Source organism: Cylas formicarius, unplaced genomic scaffold (assembly GCF_029955315.1).
Source record: "Cylas formicarius isolate icCylForm1 unplaced genomic scaffold, icCylForm1.1 PGA_scaffold_12__32_contigs__length_19106922, whole genome shotgun sequence".
NCBI classification, from domain to species: Eukaryota; Metazoa; Arthropoda; class Insecta; order Coleoptera; family Brentidae; genus Cylas; species Cylas formicarius.
This window is the reverse complement of record NW_026844225.1, coordinates 11,624,513-11,648,023: the sequence shown is the minus strand read 5'-3', so window position 1 is coordinate 11,648,023 and position 23,511 is coordinate 11,624,513. Positions and strand designations below refer to the sequence as shown.

The following is a 23,511-nucleotide window of genomic DNA, read 5'->3' as shown; positions in this document are numbered from 1 at the left end:
CATGAAGTATGTAAATGCACATTACACTTATTATAAGCGTAAATTGTGTGGCTCTGGCAGATCCTACATCTCCTTCGGGCTTTATTAGCATGAACAATTATGAGGTGACCTTGATTATCATAACGCATTTCATCTAAGGCAGGGGCAAGATTTCTTTGAGTAATTGTTTTATTAGTTTTTAAAAGTCGCAAAGCAATGTAAGATTTAAAATCTAACTGAGAAATCTTTTGTTCGTTGGCAATATTATACACTTTCCATGCATTCACTACTAAACTATCCAGTGAGTTACAAAATAAAGGCCACCATCATTTTTTTCCAAATACCTGGCACCCGTAATTAGCAATTCCGTTGTCATGTAAATCTACCCCACCCATATATCTATTATATTGGGCAATTACATAAGGTTCGGGTATATTTACATATTTCCGTTCTTTTCTATTATAGCGCTTTACATTTTGGACAGGATCTACTCTAGAAACATTACTTGCTACAGTTACAACTGAATTGTCGTGCCAACGGAAAATAGAAATTTTTGATTCAGATTCATATGTTGAAAGATAGGATCTCCGGTCTTTTTTTCCAAATGATTTACAATTTTCCATTGGACATTTATTTGTTCTATTTTCCCGGTACCGGTGGCAAAATGACCATTAGTTTTTAAATGTACACATAGTTTCAATGATGAAAAAAATTGTCAAAAAAAAAATTAATGATTTATTGGCTTATCTACAACAGAAAGTACACTCATGACAACGTTACCGCCAAGACAAAGGTCAGAATGAGGTTTATTTTGAGCATCACCATATGGAAGTGAATAAAATGGGTGCCCATCAGATGAACAAAGGCACCAAAGCTTGAAACCAAAACGAACTGGCTTACCCCTTATAAACATTTTGCAGGAATGGCGGTCAAAGTAAGGTACCATTTGTTCATTTATGGATAAGTTGAACGAAAATATGCCGAACTGAAGATTTTTTTTTATTTATTACATCAAAGAAGGGTCTAACTTTTGAAAATTTATCATTTTTATCCAACACATTATTGTCAATTGGAATCTATTGCGGCTCATGCATTTTTCTATAAGATCAATTCTTTTGTCTTCCATCAGTAGACCAATAATGCTAAATATGTGGCAATGAACCCGAGAACAATAAAATGCCTACAAAATTTAAAACTTAATTTTTTGACAACGAGAAGTCATGGCTGTTATTGTCTACCGAAAATTTTAAAATCAAATCAATCACTTCGTCATCAAAAAACATAAAAAATATTTCAAGCGGAGTTTTTCCACAAAGGCTATTTTTTAGTTCCTCACATGATCTAAATTCATCGGTGTGTGAGTGTACTCAATCTGCCCTTTCTTCCATTTGACAATGGAAGCAAGCCTGTCGTGTTCAGAAAGCATACGTCTTCTTTTGAATTCCAGGGTTTCATCATCTGATGAGTCCCATTCAGGTTCATTCATCATTACAGGACTGTTGAGCTGTATCATTCGGTGTATATAACTCGAAAGTTCCAACTATATCAGTTGGTTCCCCAAACTCTTGAAAATTTATGTTATCGTTCATATCTTCTTCGTCAGTCAAGGTATCCACGTCGGGTCGAATATAGACCGCGTCAATATGTTCTGTAAATATTTGTTCACGTTATTTTTAGCATAAATTTACAAGGAATGGAATGCTACAATACATAATAATACGTAAATCCAAATAATACTTACGACTTTCATTATTATTGTCCTCATCTATCACGATCTCCTCCATAGCCGCCCCTAATTCCTTTTGAGTTAAATACTTCGAAAATACCATATTCTACGAACTGTAACGTTAACTGCACAAAATAATACTAAAGAACACGCTAATTGTTGGATGTTTATTCTACATGCGCTGACTTGTCCAGACTTGCAATAACAAAGTTGATGCATTCACGCACCAGTAAATATTTTCAAAAAATAAAGCATAATCAATATAGTATTTGCAATGTATGTTTTCTGCGATGTAATCTACATGCTTTAGACTTAGCAAAAATGGCAATACAAATCCAAAATATTTTTTTACTATTTTGGATTTACTTGAAAATGTGATACAAATTTATGTACCGCTTTTGTTAACTTTTGAATTCTTATATAAGATCTTTCCTTTACACATAAATTAGCGATTTCTACGTTTTATATCCTTTAGTAGTGATAATAAAATTTCTAAATGGATGTGCAAAATTATTTTCTGGATGTGACAAAACAAATGCATTAACGCACCACTGGGACAAAATGGATTAATGCTTTTCGCAATGCAATAAGTAAATTTTATGTAATACGCGATTTGGGAGGAAAATTGTGGGTGGGGTGTTAAGAAATAAATTGATATATTGAATTTAGCTTCCATACTTTATTGTATTGAGTTTTGTCAACATGGAAAAGTACAAATATTGCATTACACTGACCTAGCCCAGAGTACTTACACTCGTAGAAGGTGAATGTGTAAAAGAGTTTATCCAAATCCAACTGACAATCTCGAAAAGAAACTCTGCCAGCGTCAGTGTACGTTTAGCTTACAGTCCGATTTTCCCGATGTAATCGACATTCAGGTTCAGAAATATTTTGTGAATGGAAACGCAAAACCGTTCTTTGCTATAACACAATCCGAAACCGAACAATATTCAGCTCATCGATTTCAACTGAAAAAATTCAACCCAAATTGAACAGATCCTAAACATTGCACCCTCTTGGTCTTAATCCACTCATCTCCCTCCACTACACTAATCGAATTAACTAATACTATAATGTCAGTACTGATACAATAATTAATAAATAGGTGTACTTGATACAATAAGTAACCATTTATAATGACAATTAATACACACAAATGCAGCATAGTGTAACACTGGACAATAAGCAAGGAAAGACAATGAATAGGGGATACATAAACAGTAACGTAACGGATATTATACTAACGCAACGCAATGGAAAGTAAAATTTGATTCGACACAAAATGGGTCGAAGAGTGGTCGAACGTAGTGTAGTTCAGTAATTAGCACATTTATTAGATTAGGTATATAATTAATAATATTTATAATAATCATCGGTAATGAGTGAATCAGTTCAGTTCCATCAGCGGGGTTGCATATGCATATGGTATACCGGTCTGGACCCTATAGAGATCGCAGTCGAATGGCCCTAGTTCCTTCAAACGTCATCCCGTTAATCGTTCCATATTATATTTTATGTTTCGTCGCATTTGTTTTTGCGGCCTTAAAGGCAATGGCACACTTCATGAAAAGTTAAAAATTACATAAACACAATTATGTATGTCCTGCGATTATTAAATGTCTAAGAAACGAATATTCTGTACTTATTCAACTACTTTTATTGAACCCAGAAAATTACCACATCCAAAACTATTAACAATTAATTAGTCTATTATTTACATCATGAGTTCTTACGTTCTGGCATACTTTTATTTAGTAGTTTTTAGAAGATACAATAGCCTCATCCAGACTATATCTTCCATGCATAATCCTTACCGGATAAAAAGTTCTTATTAAAATATTTTAGATTCATCGATTTGGCAATAGGCAGAACAGTATATATATACTTTTCATGAATTGTTTAATTGCTGAGGAGTTTTTATAAAATTGTTTCCAATTGGTTCACGGTTTTGTAGCACTTTTAGTGCATTTCGTGGGTGATCAGTAATCCAGTCCTCAACTGTTGTTTCACGATAATGGAAAAATCCCGCACATTTACACCGATTTGGGGATATTAACACACCGATCCTAGTTTTGTAAAATAAATCTGACTTATTTTGCGTATTCCGGCAGTGTACGTGTTTTATTTTATATTTTTGGTACGGCTTACAAAAAACAAATCGGTGTGTGTGTGTTCCGGTGCCAGGATTGGTACGTTACATCCCCGATCTCAATGTTTCGGTTCACTTTAAACGAAGTTTTAAGAAGCAAAATGTGTAGATGATGACAATAGTGAAATAATAGCTTTCGACTTAAATTACCAATCACAATTCACGGAGTTTTGGGCGAATCGGATGCACAGCCCTTTTGGGTCAAATATTAGCGTTTTTTTTGTTGATATGTTGTCCACCTCCTCGTCATTTGCGTTTAATGTGTTGATGGAGACGCCCCTTAGTGACACGAGGAGGGAGACGGGAGATCGACGCCATATTACTTTCGATCTCCCGTCTGATAATTAGTGGCGCCCCCTTTCACGAACGCCTTTTGTTTTACGAATATTTTCCAGTCTCTTATTTGCGTTTCATTATTTTGATTGCCTAAAGTTACGTTTGGTGTGTTTAGTTATCAGGCTGGTAAAAATGATGAACGTTTACAAGACCAAGGGAGAAGCATTTGGATGCTGCGGGTCAATTTTTAGCCGTTCACGTAGTGGCCGAAAAGGTGGGTGGGTGGAGGTAAACGAGTCAAGAGACATTCGTGAAAATGAAGCATCAAATGGGGATCATCTTACGAACCTCGCTTCTTAAAACTACTAAAGCTATAAGTATATTGTAATTAGAACTTTCTTATATTAAGTTATTGCATGAATTACAGTTATGAGGTACTGTATTTCCTAATAATAAAACTTCTGTACATATTATAACTTTTGCACTCGATATTATTTATAATAATAACCACAATTTTATCAAAACAGATAGAATATAGGCATGAGTATATAATAATTTATGTAAATATCATTTAGTGGTTTTTTTTTTCTTTAAAAAATGGAATGCATCTCGTCACAACAATGTTTTGAGCTATGGCCCTGCATTACGTTCGCGGGCCAGGCCGGCTCTGTTCAAAACTGAACCGGCCGCGAGGGAGGGGGTGCCATCTGCCCCTCTGGGTGGCTCTATGGGACCCTCGCCCACAACACAACTGCTACACATAGATAAATTAACCAATAGGAATATGTAATGTACTATATTACACTTATACTAGAGATCTACACAACACACAAAGAGATAACCCTTATGTAGAAATACAGATAAGACCCGCGTCGCAATAAAACGACGCGAAATCAATAATACAATTAATCAACCAGTAATAATGAAAAACGTTAAGCAAAGTTATAGTTAGCAAACGCTAGTCAAATAGAGGCTAAAATTTGAAATAAGCATTTTTTTCCGACAGACATATTCATTTTTTATTTATAATTATCATTTGGAAATATATCGTTGTTCTGTATATGGAATTAGTCTACAAGAGTTTCGATTTTAGGCCTGAGTAACCAATTTATTCACCTACTACGTCCTACATCGCTAGTTTGTGCTCTGAACACTGTTAAAATTTATTTAACTTTCATCGGTGCGAAAACGTTTTACGATACCCCATTTTGCTAACCCCCATTCCCACCCCACGCCTAGCGAATATCGAAAATCCGGAAAATTAAAGCTTGAACATCGAGTCATTTTTTCCCATCTACCATCCCGTATTCTGTCACAGCCATATTCAAATTACATATCAACCAGCGGATAAGCCGTCAAAAACGATCAACTCAATTATACAGGTTGTCCCAGTATTTATCCGCCATACGCGATACTGTAATTCGAAGTAAGGTTAGTGCAATAAAAATCGCACTTTTGAAAACTGATTGACCAACTATTTTTAATTTTTTATCCGTTTTCAAATTCGGTTTCAAAAAATCCTATTTTGATTTATAGTATGGCCTGCTGATTTACGGCGGATAAGTTATGGGACACTTCTGCATAGTTCACATTTAGTTTGATTTTGTGCGATTGGACATTTAGGTACATCATCCCATGCGTTCCTTTTTTAATTTTGAACTTTCAATTTGTTAAGATAAACTTAGAAGAATACCCATCCCTTGATACAATTCAAATACGCCATTTACCCCTACCAAATTTCCGTTTCAATTATAAAACCCCGATTTAAATCGATAGCGGCGATTTCGTAAAACGCCTTCACGCCTACGAACGTGGGATTGTACATTATTGACCCGTACGGCGTATGCAATTGCGTCTGATCGTCATTTCGACGCTAGTTGACGCCCGCATCATCCCGCTAGCGTTTGGACTTGCACAGGACTCATAAGCACTAGATCTGGGCTTAGTATTTACCTAAATCGATCCGTTTATCCAACACGGATTTTATAATCAACATGTTCGAGATAATTTTTTTACTTTTAAAGCGAGTCTATTTGCTACACCCCTAAATCGTCACTCGTATTTTGCGGCTGTCTTCCGCAGGCAACCGCTCATTATTGCTTCGATTAAATCATAATCAAATAAATAATTAGGTAATCCAGAAGTTTGCTTTAGAATCGTTTAAAGCGTCTAACAGGAACTACGAGAGAATGAGATGAGTAAATTAATTATCTCGGTGGTTAAATTTTCGAAAATTTTAATATATTATTAATGTTTAAAATTACTTTCAATCTAGTGTATATGGTATATCATTAGGACGTATATATATATCAACGTTTTAATACCAGCATATCACATATCGATATGGTCCTTATTACCGAATTTCGGTTACAAGTCTTTTGCACTTATAGGAGTTTTGATCTATGAATATATTTTTATTGCACAAACCGAAGAAAATGCCAAAAAGGTTAAAAGATTAAACCGTTTCGGCGATTAAAACGAAAGAGGTCCGATTTGTTATAATAATTATTATAGCGTCGATAAGCCCAGACCTAGTTGTCTCGTTCGCAGCTATATCACAAGCGAGAGAGACTTCGTTTCATGTTCAGCTACACAGTCATCCTGTTCCTATTTTTAGGCAGACCAATCTTTATTTAGTACTGTTCGCGACATAGAGAATTATTTGGAAAGCGCACTAGTTTTTCTAAAATGATTTACATTCCTATCATCACAGTCACTTTGAAAATGTTATTTACATACCTAGGGGTGATTGCGAGTGGTAATTTTATTTCACTGGAACTTTACGTATTTAAAGTCGTGGTAACTATTTTCTTTTTTTTTTTTTTCAAAAACGGGGACCGGTGTTACGTATATATAAATCGCTTCGATTGATTTGCCTAAACAGGGTAATTGGAAGTAAAAATTTAATGAACTTGTATACTGTGTGGTCGAACGCTCCCGCAACTGTTAAAGCTATCGAAAGACATTTTTTTTAGTTGTACTTATTTGCTTATTTATTTCGATTTGATCAAACTTTCAAACTTAGAATTTCTATTTACATCTTTCGTATCTCTGCGTTGCCGAGCGGTGTTGTGTGCGTTTTACTATATGTTGGCTCCGACGTCATCAGCCATTTAAATTACGTTAATAATTAACTAAACAGTATGATCCTCAATATTTCAGTCTGTTACGGCCGTGGGATCTACAGTAATTGATGTTTCGGTGATAATTCGATCTTAAACAATCTCAAGACGGGAGTATTTATAAAAATAAGTGTTTTTTAGTGGAAGTGGCTGGTTAGTCTGTAAGTGGTTGGGTGTGATGGACTCCGTGTGGCATTTCAACCAGCAAACATGTCCACAGGCTTGTGCAATGCGTTCGTTTTTTTTTATTATTTTTTTTTTCTTGGTTTTTTCGGCGCCAGCTAAGACGGTGAGACACAACGAGGGAAACAAAGAAAAAATAAAAAGAAGGCGAAAATTATAAATAAACTTTAATTTATATTCTGAAACGAAAAACTGAAAAACCAAAATCAAAAAATTGTCATAAAATGAAGAACTAAACTAATAAATTATATAAACAAAAAGGAATAATTTTTTTGCAGCGGTGTTTATCGGGACACCAAAACTGAAAACGAACTCGAGAAGCGAAATTAAAAATAAATAATAATAATAATAATAATAAAAAAGAAAAGAGATACGGTTGTGGCCTCGCCAAAGCATTGCCGTCGTGAATTGATGGCATTCGAAGCAAAACCACGCAGTTTTTTTTTGGAAAAAAAGCTGATTTGAATTCTTGTAACGTGAAACTAAACACAACACACAAAAAAAGATAAGCGGCGCTAGAGCGACAAGGGCGGTCACCATAATCTGTTACGTGTCAGTCGGTCCGCGTCTGCGTTCACTAGAACTAGTAAAACTATGCTATCACAAAACTTGATGTGGCCCCTGCCGCTATAGACAGCTGCTAACACAAATACAAATACAAAGGCAGTTGACCATAAGCCACGTCACTAAACATCCATCGATTCAACTTCGGGAGTGGTCTGTGGCCAATGCTCCGCGACTAGTTTGAATATAAGAATACACAATTAATTCACTACATATAAATACATAAATTACTAAGTAGGTACACTGAAATTAATATAAAGAAAATGTTTATTTTATAAATACTATATGTAAATATATTTAGTGTATTATTTTCTCTGTGAGAACTTGCTTCCCGAACAATGAAACGGTGATGGCACGATCAATACATATTAATTAATAAATCATCATACCGTAATCAAACGTTGCTGTTGTAGGAAACGCGAATGCACTTCTGACTAGCTTCGAATTTGTTTTAAGTACTACAAAGGTTGTGGAGGTGCGTTTCTGGCGGTCAGCTGCACCTCCGGACTCGCATCACTCCACCCGGGCCCTCCCGAGCAATTATCTAATAAACCTATTGGGTTGTTGTTCTTTTTGCTACCGTCGAGAATAATAAATAATGAATAAATTAGTCAGACAGATGAGCCTCTGGGAGTGCCGCGAATGCGCTGGTGTCTACCAAGACTCGTCGCTTCATGTGGTTTTACTTTTGTTTGTTTTGAAGCTGACCTGAAGTACACGGTTGCCTAATGTGTAACCGTTCAGTGACTGAATGGCTACCACGGCCTCGTCATAATTCGTCATTGTGACGAAGCCAAAGCCCTTACATTTATTGGTCTGTAAGTCGCGAATTACCTTCACGCTTTGGACGGCGCCAAACGGCCCAAATAGCTGCCAAAGGACATTCTCTTCCGTCTCCGGCGCCAAATTGTATACGAAAATGCACCAACCAGAACCGTTCATCGCGTTACCCGGTAGCATCGAATTCGCAAGTAAATCTCCGGCCAGCGGAGAATACCTACAACGACGATATACCCTATACATTAATTGCACACTGGGTGTCCAGTAAGTATCTACTGCTGAGGAGTTGGTGTTGCATCTAATAGGGCACCAAATGATACTTAAAGGTCACGTATACAAAGTTCTCCAGAAAGCTCGATTAGGAATCAATAATAGACCGAATAGAAATGCGATCTTTGATGAATAGAGCACACAAAGACTAAATACTTGAAATAGTATAGAGTGACCACCTACCTAAAGCGCCCGGTCGGGTGATGTATTGGACCAGCAAATCGTCTCGTGGCTTGTGGAGTGAGATAAGCCGCCAACGGAGGAAGGGCTTTGTTATTGTTGCTAGGGTTGTTGGCAAATTTCACGGTAATCGGTTCGGTGGATCCTTTGGGGATGGTTCCATTAAGTTCTTGAATGGCTCTCTCCGCTTCGATGCGCTGGTCGAATCTTATGAATCCGACACCTTTTGACAAGCCTGGATTTAAAAAGATATTTTTACCGATTCTGGTGGCGCGTGAAAGATTTTTTTTTTAATTTATTGGCGCGTTATAAAAAAAGATCGTCTATGATCTGTGATATACGTAGCGTGTGGAATAAAGTGCGTTAAGTGTAGGCACCGAACATAAACAAGACAAGGAGGGTCACTTCGTGGTAGTCTTATGCAGCGAACGCTTATTAAACAGCTGAAATTGTTAAGAGCGGGCCTCTTTTCATGTCTATGTTAGGTTAGTGAATTGGTAAACGATCTTTAATTATGTGCAGCCGTTCAAAAGTGTCGTTAAGTGTCAGTGTCTTGTAAGGTGTAGTGATTGCTCTGCTCTTCACTTGATAAATAAATAAAACGAAATCGAAATTAATCAAACTAATGAAATTAACAGCAACTTAAAAGAAATACATGCGCACGATGCAAAACAATAATAAACAAAGTTCAACCAAATCTAATGACTTTATAATAAATAAAGGAAAGGTTTACTAAATAAACACAAACTTTGAATTTGTGTTCGTCAATTAATTTGGAGGATGGGTGCTTATTCAGAGAATTAAAAAGTCCATACACGGTCAAGCCGTCATAATTATTTGAATTTCAAAGTGCTGTTTTGACTTGGATCAATTTGTTTTTTTGCTCGCGGACGCGCATTCCCGTAACAGAACAACCAAAGGTGGATTGGTATCAGTGGGTATGGTGTTCAGTTGGGTGTTAATGGTAGAGAAAAAGGTACGTACCAGGCAAAGTTTCTCCGGCACCCGAGACAAATTGACGTACTATGAAAAAAAGATAAACCAAAATATAGGTAACACTTAAGACAGTATTTACGGCGATACACCACGGAAAGTATTTCGAACTTAAGTAGCAAAATTGCACATGTTTAAGTCGTACACGCGTTCGCTGTACAGGATGTATATGGGTCACAAAAGCAGCTTGAGACCACCTAATCAGATTAGATTTTGCATATAAAAAATAATCGCAAATCCCCTACGGTAAATACCCCACTATACCGGCATAATGTTTTATCTCAGGCGGCTTTTTTTTACATCCTGCATACCTTTTCACTATCGCATGTACTGTTAATCCTCTACCATAACAGCCATTTTCTCTCTAATAGTTCAAATTAAAAAATAAACCAAACAGAACAAAAACAAATTAAATATACTGAAAAAATAAGGGAACAAGAAGCATACAAAATTGAAACAACTGTTAAGAGAAATTATTAAATTAAAATTCAAAGAGCAGTATTTTGAAAGAAAAGTATGTATGTACATATATTGTCATACAGTTGCAAGACGAAAAATTCTAGGAATTGCACAAGTGAATTATCTAATATTGTTTGCAAATTACTCGACTAGCTAGTTGTCCTACGCTGGAGACAATGTAAAAATAGTGGCAAGCAATATTAGGTAAAAAACCACTTGTGTGAACTCTGTACAGGGCGTCCCAGTTTTTATGGCTACCTCATATTTTATCACCAAGCTTTTAGGCGTGTTTTGGACAAATTTAGCATTAAAAACTGATTGTTCCCATAGTTGTACAGTTGGGACTTCCTATGCAGGCAGTAGCCATCTTTAAACTGTATTTTAAAAATTTTGAAAAAATGGCTGAAAGATGCGTGGCTTTCGCTACTGTTGAATATACTAAACCGCAGGTAGATGCCGCTGTACTCTAAAGCCAAGATTCAACAGTAACTTCAGAATCAGTAGTTATAATAAAAAGTAAATCTACATCAAAATAATAAAAACTAAATATTTACTGATTATAAATAATCAATAAACAAACTGGTTAAAGGTATGTTAATGTATTTTGTATGTATGTTACTGTGATTGTGGCGCTTCAGCGAAAATTTTTGAATGCGTACAAACATTTTCGCCAAATTTGATGATTTAAATAGTACGAGAATGGTTATTGACAACCACAATTTTCAAACGGAAATTTAATTTGATTTTTTTTCCCAAAGTGCCTAAATTTATTATGTCACATTTAATTTTTCTGTTTTAATAGTATTTATATGCAAACTCACCCGTGATGTTGTCGCACAGTATACGCGAAGTGATAATTCTACCAAATGGGCTGAACAATGTTTCCAAGTCCTGTTGGGTCATATTTTTTGGCAAACCAGAGACGTAGAGATTGGCTCCCTTGATCGCTTCTGAGCTGGGGCGCGCGAACGAGACCTGAAATAATGAAATCAATTACGGTATGATAAAATTTTGTTACTAGTACAAATACAAATGGCTGCTGAAATGTTTGGGTCGCATGCAAATCGTGTACCTGTGCGTAATTTGTAATGTTGCCAAACGTAGGTCATGTATCTCGGTAAGTTAATTGGCCGCGATTTTAGCGCTCTAATTAAATTTTCTTTGCAATTAGTTTGAACTAAGCAAAAACAAAGTGCCCATACCAATGCAAAACGTAATAAAAGAAAAAAACAGAAAAAACACAACAAAAGTACTACCGATCCCTCTGCCGCCAAGTGAGTGATTAGTTAATGTGAAAGAAAAATGGACACATTAACTTACCTTTATGGTTTTATTTTGCAATCTAAGTCCATTTAAAGTATTGATTGCTTTTTCAGCGTCTTCAGGACGATGATAGTTCACGAATCCATAGCCCAGCGATTGCCCTGTAAGCAACGGACTAGTGATAACCCCAGGCACTGTGGGAAAGCCAATTTCGAAAAAAACAAGTGTTAATAACGCAAAAATAAACCGAAAAGTTAAACAAAATAAACAAAATAATGGTTATTCTGGTAAGCGTTAGGTGATCTCCCAAAAAATAGCAAAATATATGCGAGGGACAGTTAGAACAAATTATTTTTCAAGAATGATTAAATCACATAGCGTTAAAACAAAACATTATTGGGTTAGTAGCAGACGTTAATATGGTTAAAGCACGTCCTTATCGCCTTCGAATATTTTTTTATAATCTTTCATTCGTAGGTGATAACAACACATACGTACGATAGCATGTTAGTATTTACTTAAAAAGCAAATAAATAGTGAAAAATATATAAGGAAGTTCTACAAAAAACAGAAAACCTACAAAAATTAAATGCAAATTAGTCATTTAATGTCAAATTGCAAAGAATGGTTTTAAGTTATATAGTATATCCGATCGCTGCCGAAATATTAATGATCTCGCAGAGTTACCTCATATAATCCGATATATCTTCAGCTTATACATTGGCAAATACCACTTGGTAAACAATAAGACGAACACTTTTGGGTGACATCTATGTTGATATAATGTACCCATTATCTAGTACTGTTTTGCATGAAAATATCACCGCCGAAATAAATGTTTGGATAGTCGTTATGGTTTATTGATGTGCACCTGCTTGAATTACATAACAATTTGGGCGCATAACTTTTAAATACTATACCGGCATTGTTCATTTATAATGCCTACCAAGCGGAGATGCGTTTATTTGAACGTTTTTTGATGTTTAAAAAATAAATGAAATATATAAATATACATAATTTATGAATTATGTATTTTTATAATTTTTTATGTGCATTCGTTAGTTTAATTAAATTCTATACTGCGTTCTACTGTCTTAGTCAACTGCTGTTACTGAACATTTATTTTTAATTTTCTTGATCAAAGAATGTTTTAATCGAAAGCAATTGAACCGTTGAATATGAATATAAATAAATAAATAAAAAAATTGCAATGGTATTTTAAGTTTTTCGGCAAGTACCTACTGCTAACATCCGGCAATACTAATAATTTAATCAGATAATACTTAATGTCTAAATTGAATTGGGAATTGATACAATTATATTCACGCAGGATCGCGCGAAATATTTAATCCATGAAGTCCAGGTAGTGTTTTTTGTAATTTCAATAAAACATGCCAAAAACGCAAACTTTGGCCAGGAATTACCACAAAAAGCAAAAAAAATCTCGTCGGTCAAACGAAATTCGTTAAGTGGAGAGCGGATTTTCCTGAATACGGCTCTGTGCGTCATATGCTTACATAAAGCCCTCCCCCTAAGTATGCAGTAGAAAGGGTCCAAAGCACGTGCTTTTTAGAGGTGAGTCACTTTTTATTAAGGGGGAATGAAAAGATCTTAACGCGGAAATTTCCTACTGTAGTTCTCTCTTTAATGCACACAATGCTCTAATTAAAATTTTTGACTTTTGTTTGAGCCGATTCAACATTGCTTTAATAAGCTTCTCATGTAATACAGTTAATATTGAAGCCTTAAATTTACCGAATTGTTTGTTGGATTCGGGCAGCCATATTGCATCTATTCGGCTGCGTAGGATGCCTTTTATTCAAAACAAAGTTCCTAAATTATCAAGTTACAGGAAGCAATGATAATACCGGAACCACTGATGTGTATTAAAACGCTCTATTGTCTTTGCTTTCGTATCACACCTTAACCATCGTTGTCATGTACGAAATTATTTATTTAAACCGAGCACACCACCAAAACAAAAGCGGAGATTTTTAAGTTCAAATGTAATTTCTAACAGTTGAAAGAGAAAAATAGCGACAGAACACACTCACTACAACATCAACAATATCTTTCACTATTTATTTTTATTTTTAACCCTTGTTCAATCTAGTGACTAATATATATTTGGCAAGTTCCCAACCCACTTTACAAGAAAATTTTGGAAATGATACCTTCTTCGGCTGATTCCAGAGGTGAATATTTTTCTGCAAAGAAAAATTTAGATCAAAGAATATATAGCAAACTACAGTAACGTGTGTTTAAATAGCGGAAAAGTGTTTAGTTTGCACATTTTTATATTAAAGTTTTAATTGCCATTAAGCACAACATCCAATTTCGTCGCCTATGTTTATATATTGCGAACAGGAAACTACTATTTAACGTTAACCCAATATAAAATTATTACAATGTTTCTGTCCTTCGATTAAAAAAATGTTATTTGGCATCACACCTTTTTGTTATATAGATATATATTTTTTTATTTAGCTTGCGTGGCGTGTGCTAGAACTCAGTGCTGCGTAATTATTTAGCACTTCTGCGCAGCACACGTAATGTTTTTAGTATAAAATAGGGCAAACGCATTCGCCACTCACCATGTCAGCGAACTGCCATTGTTTTAGTGTTTCAACTTGCTTGTCAAAAACAGTGTTATTAAAATATCTTCGCAGTACTAGTGTTTGAAACGCGACAAGCAAATTGTCACACTCAATTGGACTCCAAACAAAAGGTCTTTTATTTTACGTAAATCAAAACAGCAACAGAATTTAAAGACATGTTGTTTTTCGCCAATTTTTATATCACAATTTATCATTTACAGAGATCTGCAACAATATTTAGTGCTGGGTACATTTTTCGTCAAAAGTGCCAAATTGATATCTTTATTTTTAAACCACTTACACTTATTTTAAAACCGCCTACACAGTGTTGCAGGAGTCTGTATGTACGATTTCTAATGGTATAAAGTAATAAACATACCTGTTACTTTGTCACGAATTAACTTGCAACTTTCAACTTCGCCAATGCTGGAGAACAAAGATCTGATCTCTTCTTGCGTCATGGTTTGCGGCAAATAATTCACTATCAAATTGGTTTTGGACTCTTCTTGTCCGCTACCCACGTTATTTCCACTACCGCCATTTTGCTGTCCAACCCCAGAGTCCAATCCGTTGGACATCATATTTTTGTCAGTGGGTTTTTCGTCACTCAAATTAAAAGTAGTAATGGTGAATTTTTTAATTAATTCTTCAATGGTGGCAGATTATTTGGGACTGGTCAGACGAGAAAATGTTTCTTTTTTTTGTTTTGGTTTGGTTTGGTCAGGTTAGCACTACAGTGAGCGTAGGTACGATTTCCGTCAAATCAGGTAATATCCCTCGTTTAAATATCTGAAAAGAGTGAAATAGGAACACACAATCAATTGCATTCTTATTAGATCAACACAATAACGACTTATTAGTTGTGCCAAGTGCCAATGTCATTGAAATACTTGGGCAATCAATAACATCGTTAGATTTACCACACTACTGATAAAATAACAAACAGGTACAAAGGAAATGCAATGTTTCAGTAACCTTCCCCTCGGGAGAATTTCAACAACAAAAATGTAAATATTTAGTCACGTTTGAAAAATATCTGCAAAAATAAAAAAAAGAACACTTTATTTCTCCATAATTAAAATGCCTAATCTAAAAATTTCAATTTTAAGCAAAGAAGATTTAGATTGTGGGGTGGTTGTTTTTCCAAAATTCAAAATGGGCAGTTTTTTGTCATTACTTCTGAGTCAAACCAAAAATATTGATTCACACAAAATACTTGGAGTATAAAGTTAATTATCATAAAACACGGTTGAATAAAGGAATAATAAACGAAAAATCAGATTGGATAACTAAATTAACTGACTTTTTGGATAATTTCAAATTCGAATATTTCAAAAAAAATTCTGTGTATTATTTTTCTATTAATGTAAATAATTCTACATGTAATATCCATTGTCCCGAAACAACAATTTTAAAACAATTGTAATTTTATAAAACGGGCATTGTTCAAAAGAGGTAAAAGGTGACAAACAAGGCGTGAAAATGCCAGTATACATATTATAATGAACAGTTCAAAAGTCATTGTCGTACCTATTAAGAATTTCCAATTTTTAAACGATTATATACCACATAGAATAAATACTGTACCAACTATCTGAAACAGTACTGCCAGAATCCTTTATTGCTAAGCCGACCGGCAATTATGGTAAGCCATATCCAGACGGTCGGTAAAAACACCGAGACACCGGTTGTTTATTATAGAAAAAAGGAAAAAGAGTTATATTTAGATACCGCGTGTTGGCTGAAAAAATTCCAAAATTCACGCGTTCAGCTAAAATTTTAAATAATTATTTCAAGTATTTAATAGGTTAAGAGATGAAGTAACTTCCTACTACGCGTAACATGAATTTGTATTTATGTATATAGTTTATTTTTAGCGGCTGTGGCTATTTTAGTCTAAAGAAGCATATACAAACCTTACAAAATTTTATAAAATGACGGTGAAACAAAAATCCGAGCGGACCGTTTTATAAACAATTGAATAAAATTTCGGAAACGGGGTATATTTAATCGGATTTAAATGAAGCAAACGACCGACCAATTACTTTTAGTCCCGAACAATTTTGTTTATTAGATAAACGGGTGATAATCATAATACATTTATTTACGGGTCCACGAATAAAATTTAAACTTCATTTAATTAAGGAATACATTTTTTTAAATGAGGAATATTGCCGCGGATTAATGCGGGAACAAGTGACACAATTTTCTGAGCCTATTTTAGTTTTGTACGGTTAATAGATTTTAATTAAATTTACACATGTGAAACCCGTGATACTTTGAGGGGTTGTAATTTCGTGTACTGCTGATTATTCATGTCGGCAGTAACGAGCAATGTTTGTATCGATTAATTCAAATGCTCATCGTGACGTTTTATCGAATGTAACTTCGCACACACTAAACTCACCTAAATGAAAAAACGGAAAACAAAATCGCACGCCCGCGTAACCCTTCGAATTCGTCGGACACTGCTAAATAAATAAATAATTATTTTTTTCATCTAAGCTAAAATAAAATAAACTAACGAAAACAAAAAAGAAAAAGTTAACTAAAAACGACACCAAGCCGCCGTGCTTTCGTTTCGTACTAGTTAGAACGATATATCCAACGGCTGCCGCAGGCGGCAGACGCACACAAACATATACGGGGTCTGATTTACCCGGCCAAACATTCACACGCGCATGATCCGCAACCCTAAAGCCAATTTCCTATTTTTAATTTTTAGGAAAGGTCCAAAGCTAAGTCCCCAATTTTTTAGTAACGCTTATTTAAATTATTTTTTAGAAGAAATTATAAATTATGAAAATTTGTTTGTATTTAAATTATTTTTTTATTTTTTTTTTTCGAAACAAGGGATTAATAAGTAAGGTAGATAATTGTTTAGAAAAAATAATAAATTGTTTTCAGAATTTGTTTTATACCATTTCTAATTATATTATTTTGTGAAAATTTGAAAATAAGAAGTTTACCGAAAAACCATTTGATTTTTACATGCCTATTTTAATTTTCACTAAAATGTTCGTTCGATTTCCACCCAATTTAATGTTTATTAAAAATTTCAAACTATGCCCTCATTTTTTTTTGCTAAAGCGTATTTAAATAATTGTTTAGAAAAAGTAATTAATTATTTTGAAAATTTGTTTTACAACATTTGTAGTTATTTTAGTTTGTGAGATTTTAAAAGTAGCTTTTTTTTAATAATTTGATTGTTGCGTGCGTATTTTAATTTTCACTAAAATATTTGTTCGATTTCCACAGATTTTAATGTTTATCAAAAATTTCAAACTATGCCCTCATTTTTTTTTGCTAACGCGTATTTACATAATTATTTAGAAAAAATAATAAGTTATTTTGAAAATTTATTTTACTACATTTCTAGTTATATTATTTTATAAGATTTTAAAATTAGTTTTTTTTTAAATAATTTGATTTGTTACGTGCGTATTTTAATTTTCATTAAAATATTTGTTCGATTTCCATTTACGATTTACCCACCAAATTTAATGTTTATTAAAAATTTCAAACAAAGCTCTCATTTTTTTTTGCTAACGCGTATTTAAATAGTCGTTTAAAAAAATTATAAATTATTTTGAAAATTTGTTTTACAACATTTCTAGTTATATTAGTTTGTGAGTTTGTGAGAAAAAATTTGTTCGATTCATCTGCGACTTACCCACCCAATTTAATGTTTAGGAAAAATCGAAAACTAAGTATTCAACGTTTTTTTTTGTATTACTTTAAAATTTTATTTTGCAATATTTATAGTTATCTTATTTTGGGAAGATTTTAAAATTCGCTATTCTTCCTATAGACAATTTGATTATTGCGTTTATAGCTCCATTAGCCTTTGACGAAATAATAAAAAGAAAAATCCAAAACTGAGCCCTCATTTCTTTTTTTGTTTGGCTTATGAAGAATCTAGTTATATTATTTTGGAAACATTTTAAAATGCGCTTTTTTTTCTAAATGCAATTTAATTATTCCATCTCCGACTTACCCACCAAAAGCCAGTTTCCTGTTTTATGACAAAATCCAGAATTAAGGCTAGAGGAAATAATGAATTTTTTGATAATGTGCTTTTCAAACTTTCTAGCGCCCAAAAAAATGAGTGCAGTGCGCCCATTTTAAATTTGACGAATGTTATATAAATCTTTCGATGAATATTTTTTCACTGCTCATTTTGATTGCTTTGCGTGGCTATGATTTTTTTTTCACCTGATTTTCTTAGAATTACTATAATTTCACTTATCGCATGTGCGTAAATAAAACTCGGTTATTAAATAAAAATATCGTCCGATTTACAGTGAAAGTATGCAATTTCAGACTTTCTTTCCAACGCAATTTTACAATTAGCAAAAATTTGCTAATATGTAGACACATATCCGCATAGACATACGAACCTTTTTTGCGATACGGGGTTCAATCCCCTGTATATGAGCGGCGGCCGCTTCGTATATTGCACGGGGTGAATGCCCTAGCCTAATGATCTAGACTGGATGCAGACTAGACCAGAAATAGGGGAGAAAACCACCCCTTAGTACTTTTTCTTTTGTATAAAGCTATATCAGCTGGTCCTCTATAACACGTGGTCCTATACCCAGGGCTTGTGACTGCCGATGACAGAGAAAGATATATGCACATACTTCGTGCGTGCGTTTTTATCTACTTGTCAGCGAATTATACAGGGTGCTCCAAATAACATCGTAATTAATATAAGAATAAAAAATTGTTCGTATCTTATTATCGATAAAAAGGAATTTTAATATTAGAAGAGAGAGCTAGAAAGTATAACCTAAAAATGTGAATGGGACCCCGTTCCTATGATATAGGTTCAAGGGTGGTGAACATGGCGTGTGCTCTAAGCAGAGGGTTGGAAACTGACCATATGCCGCACGCGCCCTTAAGTAGAATGCATGTTATTTAAATCAGAAACGGGTTTAAATGAAATATGCGTCCACGGTTGTGCGCGTGTGGGGCTACAGATATGACCGATGCATTTGGGGGTGAAAAAAACATTCCCAACCGGAAAATGCAAAAAATTTGACCCCAGTGATGGTATCTGAGGGGTTAATTAGGGAGGTGACTGTGTTGTTGCAGCAGTATAAAATTTAGATTTGTAAATGTTATTTTTAATTATTTAATTCATAATAATTATATAATAAGTACGATTTGTTTAAATAAACTACAAACTTATGACGCACAGCGAATGCTATAAGATTGGGAGAAACTATGTGGCGGTAGACATCGAAAATCTATTTATATTTTTTATGTGAAATCGTTCAGGCTAGCAAAATCTAATCATACAGTCTATTTTAATCCGAAAAATGGCGAGTACACCACGAAATATTTAATCTCTTTAAAGCGGCAAGTTTTAAAAATACCGATTTGACCCTTATAACAAAACGTCACAACCGGTCGGAAGACAAACATAAAGAGAGAACGGCAATAAATCTTCGTATTAATAGTAACAATGAATGGTACCGTTCTTATACCATATGTATATCACCGGCGAAATAAAACCAGGGATGTAATAAGGGCATTTCGTTTTTTAATTAGGGGCGGCTAGTGGATTTATAACGGTAACCTTCCGATTACTGAGGGCACGACAAAGAATTAATGCATCATTTTTAACCTGTTCATTAAACCAATTGTTATTGCATTGTTTATTAGTAAGATCTTATTTTTCCACCAAACTAGGAATAAAAAAACAGTTTTTGAAGTAAGTGATATCTTTACGAAGTGCAGACCTGCGGTTTGCATGATAGCGTTTTATTTATTAATAACATCAGCAATCGGCTTCGATCAATTGACTGCTGAGTTGCCTCAACTATACTTTCACATCGTTACATTGTTCGCTGGATTTCTCGGTATCTTATGTCCAATGTTTTATTACATAAAACGACATTGTTAAAGGTCTGATTTATTTTCCGATGCACGTGTTTAAATTTGCAATTGCAAATTTAAGTTCAATTGAATCTTTATCGATATCGATATATTTGATACGTACATATATAGTAGTGTGTAAGGTACCAAAAAGAAATAAAGCCGATTTTCCACCGATACGCGTATTAGTTCCTCATGGCTTTCCAAGAATCGACATATCTGTCGATCTTGGTGTTGTCGGGTCGGCAAAGCTTGGCCATTATAACGTAAATATACAATACATAACATTTTGAGTACTATATATTATATATTTTCAGTGCCTGTTTAATTTTAACGGATGCGCCGGGCACAGGAACAACGCGTTTGCGTAATATTGACAATTGGGTGTGAGTGTCAACAAATCATTGAATAGTAAAAAAAATAAGGCAAAATTAAATTTTCAAATAAAAATTCAAATATTAAAAAATGCATATATTTTCGTAATTTATTAGCTAATTATTTAATGCAAATCAAAATATAAAAATTGTAATTTTCATATCTTACTTTACATTTTCTTGACTTTCAAAAATCATTTTTTTCTAAATTTTTTGCATCTATATCCATCCGTGTGTCTGCACTTTAATAAATATTCATTTTATAAATATAAATAAGATTAGAAAATTTGAAATTGCTTTCTTCAAAAAATTATATGTGGGTATTTTAAATTTGATACGAAAATGTCGAGTTAAGAGAGTACGACAAATTTTCTATTTACGAAAATTGAAAAGTGTTTTCTTTCCCTGGAGTAATCACGTTATTTCGGTGATGCGTGTTTTTTTTTTCACTTATCGCTACACCCAAGTATCTAATTTTTTTGTATATCTAAAGGCGTTTAGAATGTGGTGGAGTAGAAAAACTTTTTATGTCACGTTAGTTTTCTATTAGCGTTCTAAAACACGGTTTTTGAGAATCTGTACAAATACTAATGATTTGCTGATTTGCTGATTGCTGACGTATTTCAATATAAAAGATGGTCTGCCCTGAGTTCATTCCTTCCTCTGAATAATTCGGATGATCAAAATCGACAAGATACGTCCCTAAAATATTTTTAATAGTACGCTCGAGTATGTGAAATAAAGCAATGGAAATATTGTTAAAACATCAACCGAGTGGGAGGCTAATAGCTTTCGCCAGGCTGGTTCTCGTATTGATCGGCAAAGTGCGCGTCACCCCCTATCTCTGCACTCCGCGAATTTCATCCACCGATCCAAATACTGTGGAGGGCAAAGCCGATAGCCTTTCGAAAAATCTACTACTTTGTTATTTTATCGTATAATTCACGCAACTTGCACGCATAGAATTGAACAAAACTGGATAACACTACACAGGGGGTTGGGGAAGGGGTTACATAGGGGTGGATCAGGTGTTTTGGGTTTTGTTAGGTGTGGATTTCGGACGTTCTAATACAAATGGCGATATAGTCAGGTACTCACCTTTAGATTGGTGTTTCCAAAGTAAAGAACTGGTGTTGGTTATATGTAAATGCTATCAAAAACGTTCTTGGAATCACAAAAACGATAGTTGGTTAATATTTCGAGGGGTGATTGTATAAGTTATTTTGTAATGCGGGTGAGAGTGACGAGTTTATCGAGAAAACGAAAAACCGGAAAGATTGCACTTATTTAAAATTTCAAAGGACCATTGAAATTACAATAATTTCTAACGTTGAAATGTTATTGAAGCCAAACTAGGGTACGATAACGAACCGAACAATATAAACCGTCAAAAAACGAACTTATTCTTTTAATATTATTACTATTGCAAACGTACACAATAGCAAGGAATTATTGTTAATAATTAATTATGCAAGGAATGATATTATTACATAACGTACACTACCAAACGTAACACAAGTGTTATTCAGAGAGTGCAATAACTAAATGGTGTTGCATGGCGCTAGAGCAAAGGGTGTCGGCTACCCCTAGTGGTCGATAGTATGCGCGCGACTTTCATCCCTCGCCGCTGCCTTGATACCGACGGCTTTCCAGCGACGCCCCCGTTCCTGCGACAAAAAGCGTTGCCAGATCCCATCATTTTTCTCGCAACTTAAATTACTAAAAACCCTATAGACGAGCTCCCCAGAACTTCTTTCGCAAATTTTGATAATTCATCGAACTCGATCAATGGATACTCCAATGCTCTTAATTTTCTGTCCCTAATGGGGCGGAAATACTTAGGGACAATTCGTACTTTTGGTGTTGCTATTCAATTGGGACTCTCCGACAGTCTCAGTCCCAGTAGATTCTCCCATTTCAAACAGAACCGCCTGCTCCATTTATTCAGTAGACTGCTTCAATGGAATCATCTCGTATCCTCGACCTTCTCAAACGAATTCATCTTCAGAGTCAAAATGCGACTGGCCGAAAACCCTATATTAAGATTCTTACGATCGCCAGTCAATATCGCGTACATCAGAAATTTTTCCGTTTTAAATTTTTTAATTAAAGTACGAAACATAAGTACGGATGATGAAAACTCAATAAGTACCGGTAATAAGAGCTGGCAACTGCGACGTCATATTTCACCGTACCCGGAAAATCCCGGATTCCCAGTGCAACTGCGAGCAGGTTTTTTTTGCAAGGTGAGAAAATTGGCAACTATGCACCACGAACGAGCTGTGGCTCACCCTTTCTAGCCTGCTTGTCGTTCCGGAGGACTAAAGTTCACCTAGTTTTAGTTTAAAGTTGTATATGCTCGATTGTAGCAGGATACGGATCCATAAAACAGACACGCTTCCTGATTATGGGGAATTTTCCAAGCTTATAATTGTTTTTTATCGTAATTATTCCAAGATTTAGTCACTAACGATACGAGCTTTTCGCTGGTAATGTCGTTTTTCACATTATCTTTCCTTTTCACTTTAAATTTAAAAAGCATACGGATTGTTCAGACTATTATTAAATAAAAAATATTTTGTTTGGACGCACCTCTGAATGTTTGAGAATAGAAATCAGGAATTTAAAATTAAATTAAAAAAAACGCCCTTTTGCATTAAAAAACGAACGAACAACACCCAATGCATAAACTTTTATCTTTAAAGGGAACTAA

At 34.5% G+C, this 23,511-nt stretch overlaps 1 protein-coding gene across 7 annotated transcripts; it reads right to left on the bottom strand.

Annotated features, from left to right (window-relative positions):
- Positions 1-2,364: 2,364 nt before the first annotated feature.
- On the bottom strand, positions 2,365-22,351 carry LOC132695640 (ELAV-like protein 4). 7 transcript variants are annotated; one of them, XM_060660014.1, is made up of 8 exons: positions 21,897-22,351; positions 14,921-15,330; positions 14,119-14,151; positions 12,002-12,105; positions 11,503-11,656; positions 10,214-10,252; positions 9,233-9,452; positions 2,365-8,996 (listed from the first exon to the last, which is right to left on the bottom strand). In XM_060660014.1, the coding sequence occupies exons 2-8, from the start codon at positions 15,120-15,122 to the stop codon at positions 8,672-8,674; spliced, it is 1,077 nt and encodes a 358-aa protein (XP_060515997.1). In that variant the 5' UTR covers positions 15,123-15,330; positions 21,897-22,351; the 3' UTR covers positions 2,365-8,671. The 7 variants fall into 7 exon arrangements, with proteins under 7 accessions (XP_060515997.1, XP_060515994.1, XP_060515995.1 ...); XM_060660011.1 differs by having other exon boundaries at positions 9,233-9,464; positions 21,897-22,350; XM_060660012.1 differs by lacking the exon at positions 21,897-22,351 and adding an exon at positions 16,949-17,133 and having other exon boundaries at positions 9,233-9,464.
- Positions 22,352-23,511: the final 1,160 nt, after the last annotated feature.

What these genes read in the sequence shown, in the direction of transcription:
- LOC132695640 (XM_060660010.1), bottom strand. Translation starts at nt 15,122, where the DNA reads ATGATGTCCAACGGATTGGACTCTGGGGTTGGACAGCAAAATGGCGGT. An exon ending in AATTCGTGACAAAGTAACAG is followed by an intron (nt 12,139 to 14,920) that starts GTATGTTTATTA and finishes GCTTTCCCACAG; the next exon opens with TGCCTGGGGTTATCACTAGT. An exon ending in TGCAAAATAAAACCATAAAG is followed by an intron (nt 11,657 to 12,001) that starts GTAAGTTAATGT and finishes TCATTATTTCAG; the next exon opens with GTCTCGTTCGCGCGCCCCAG.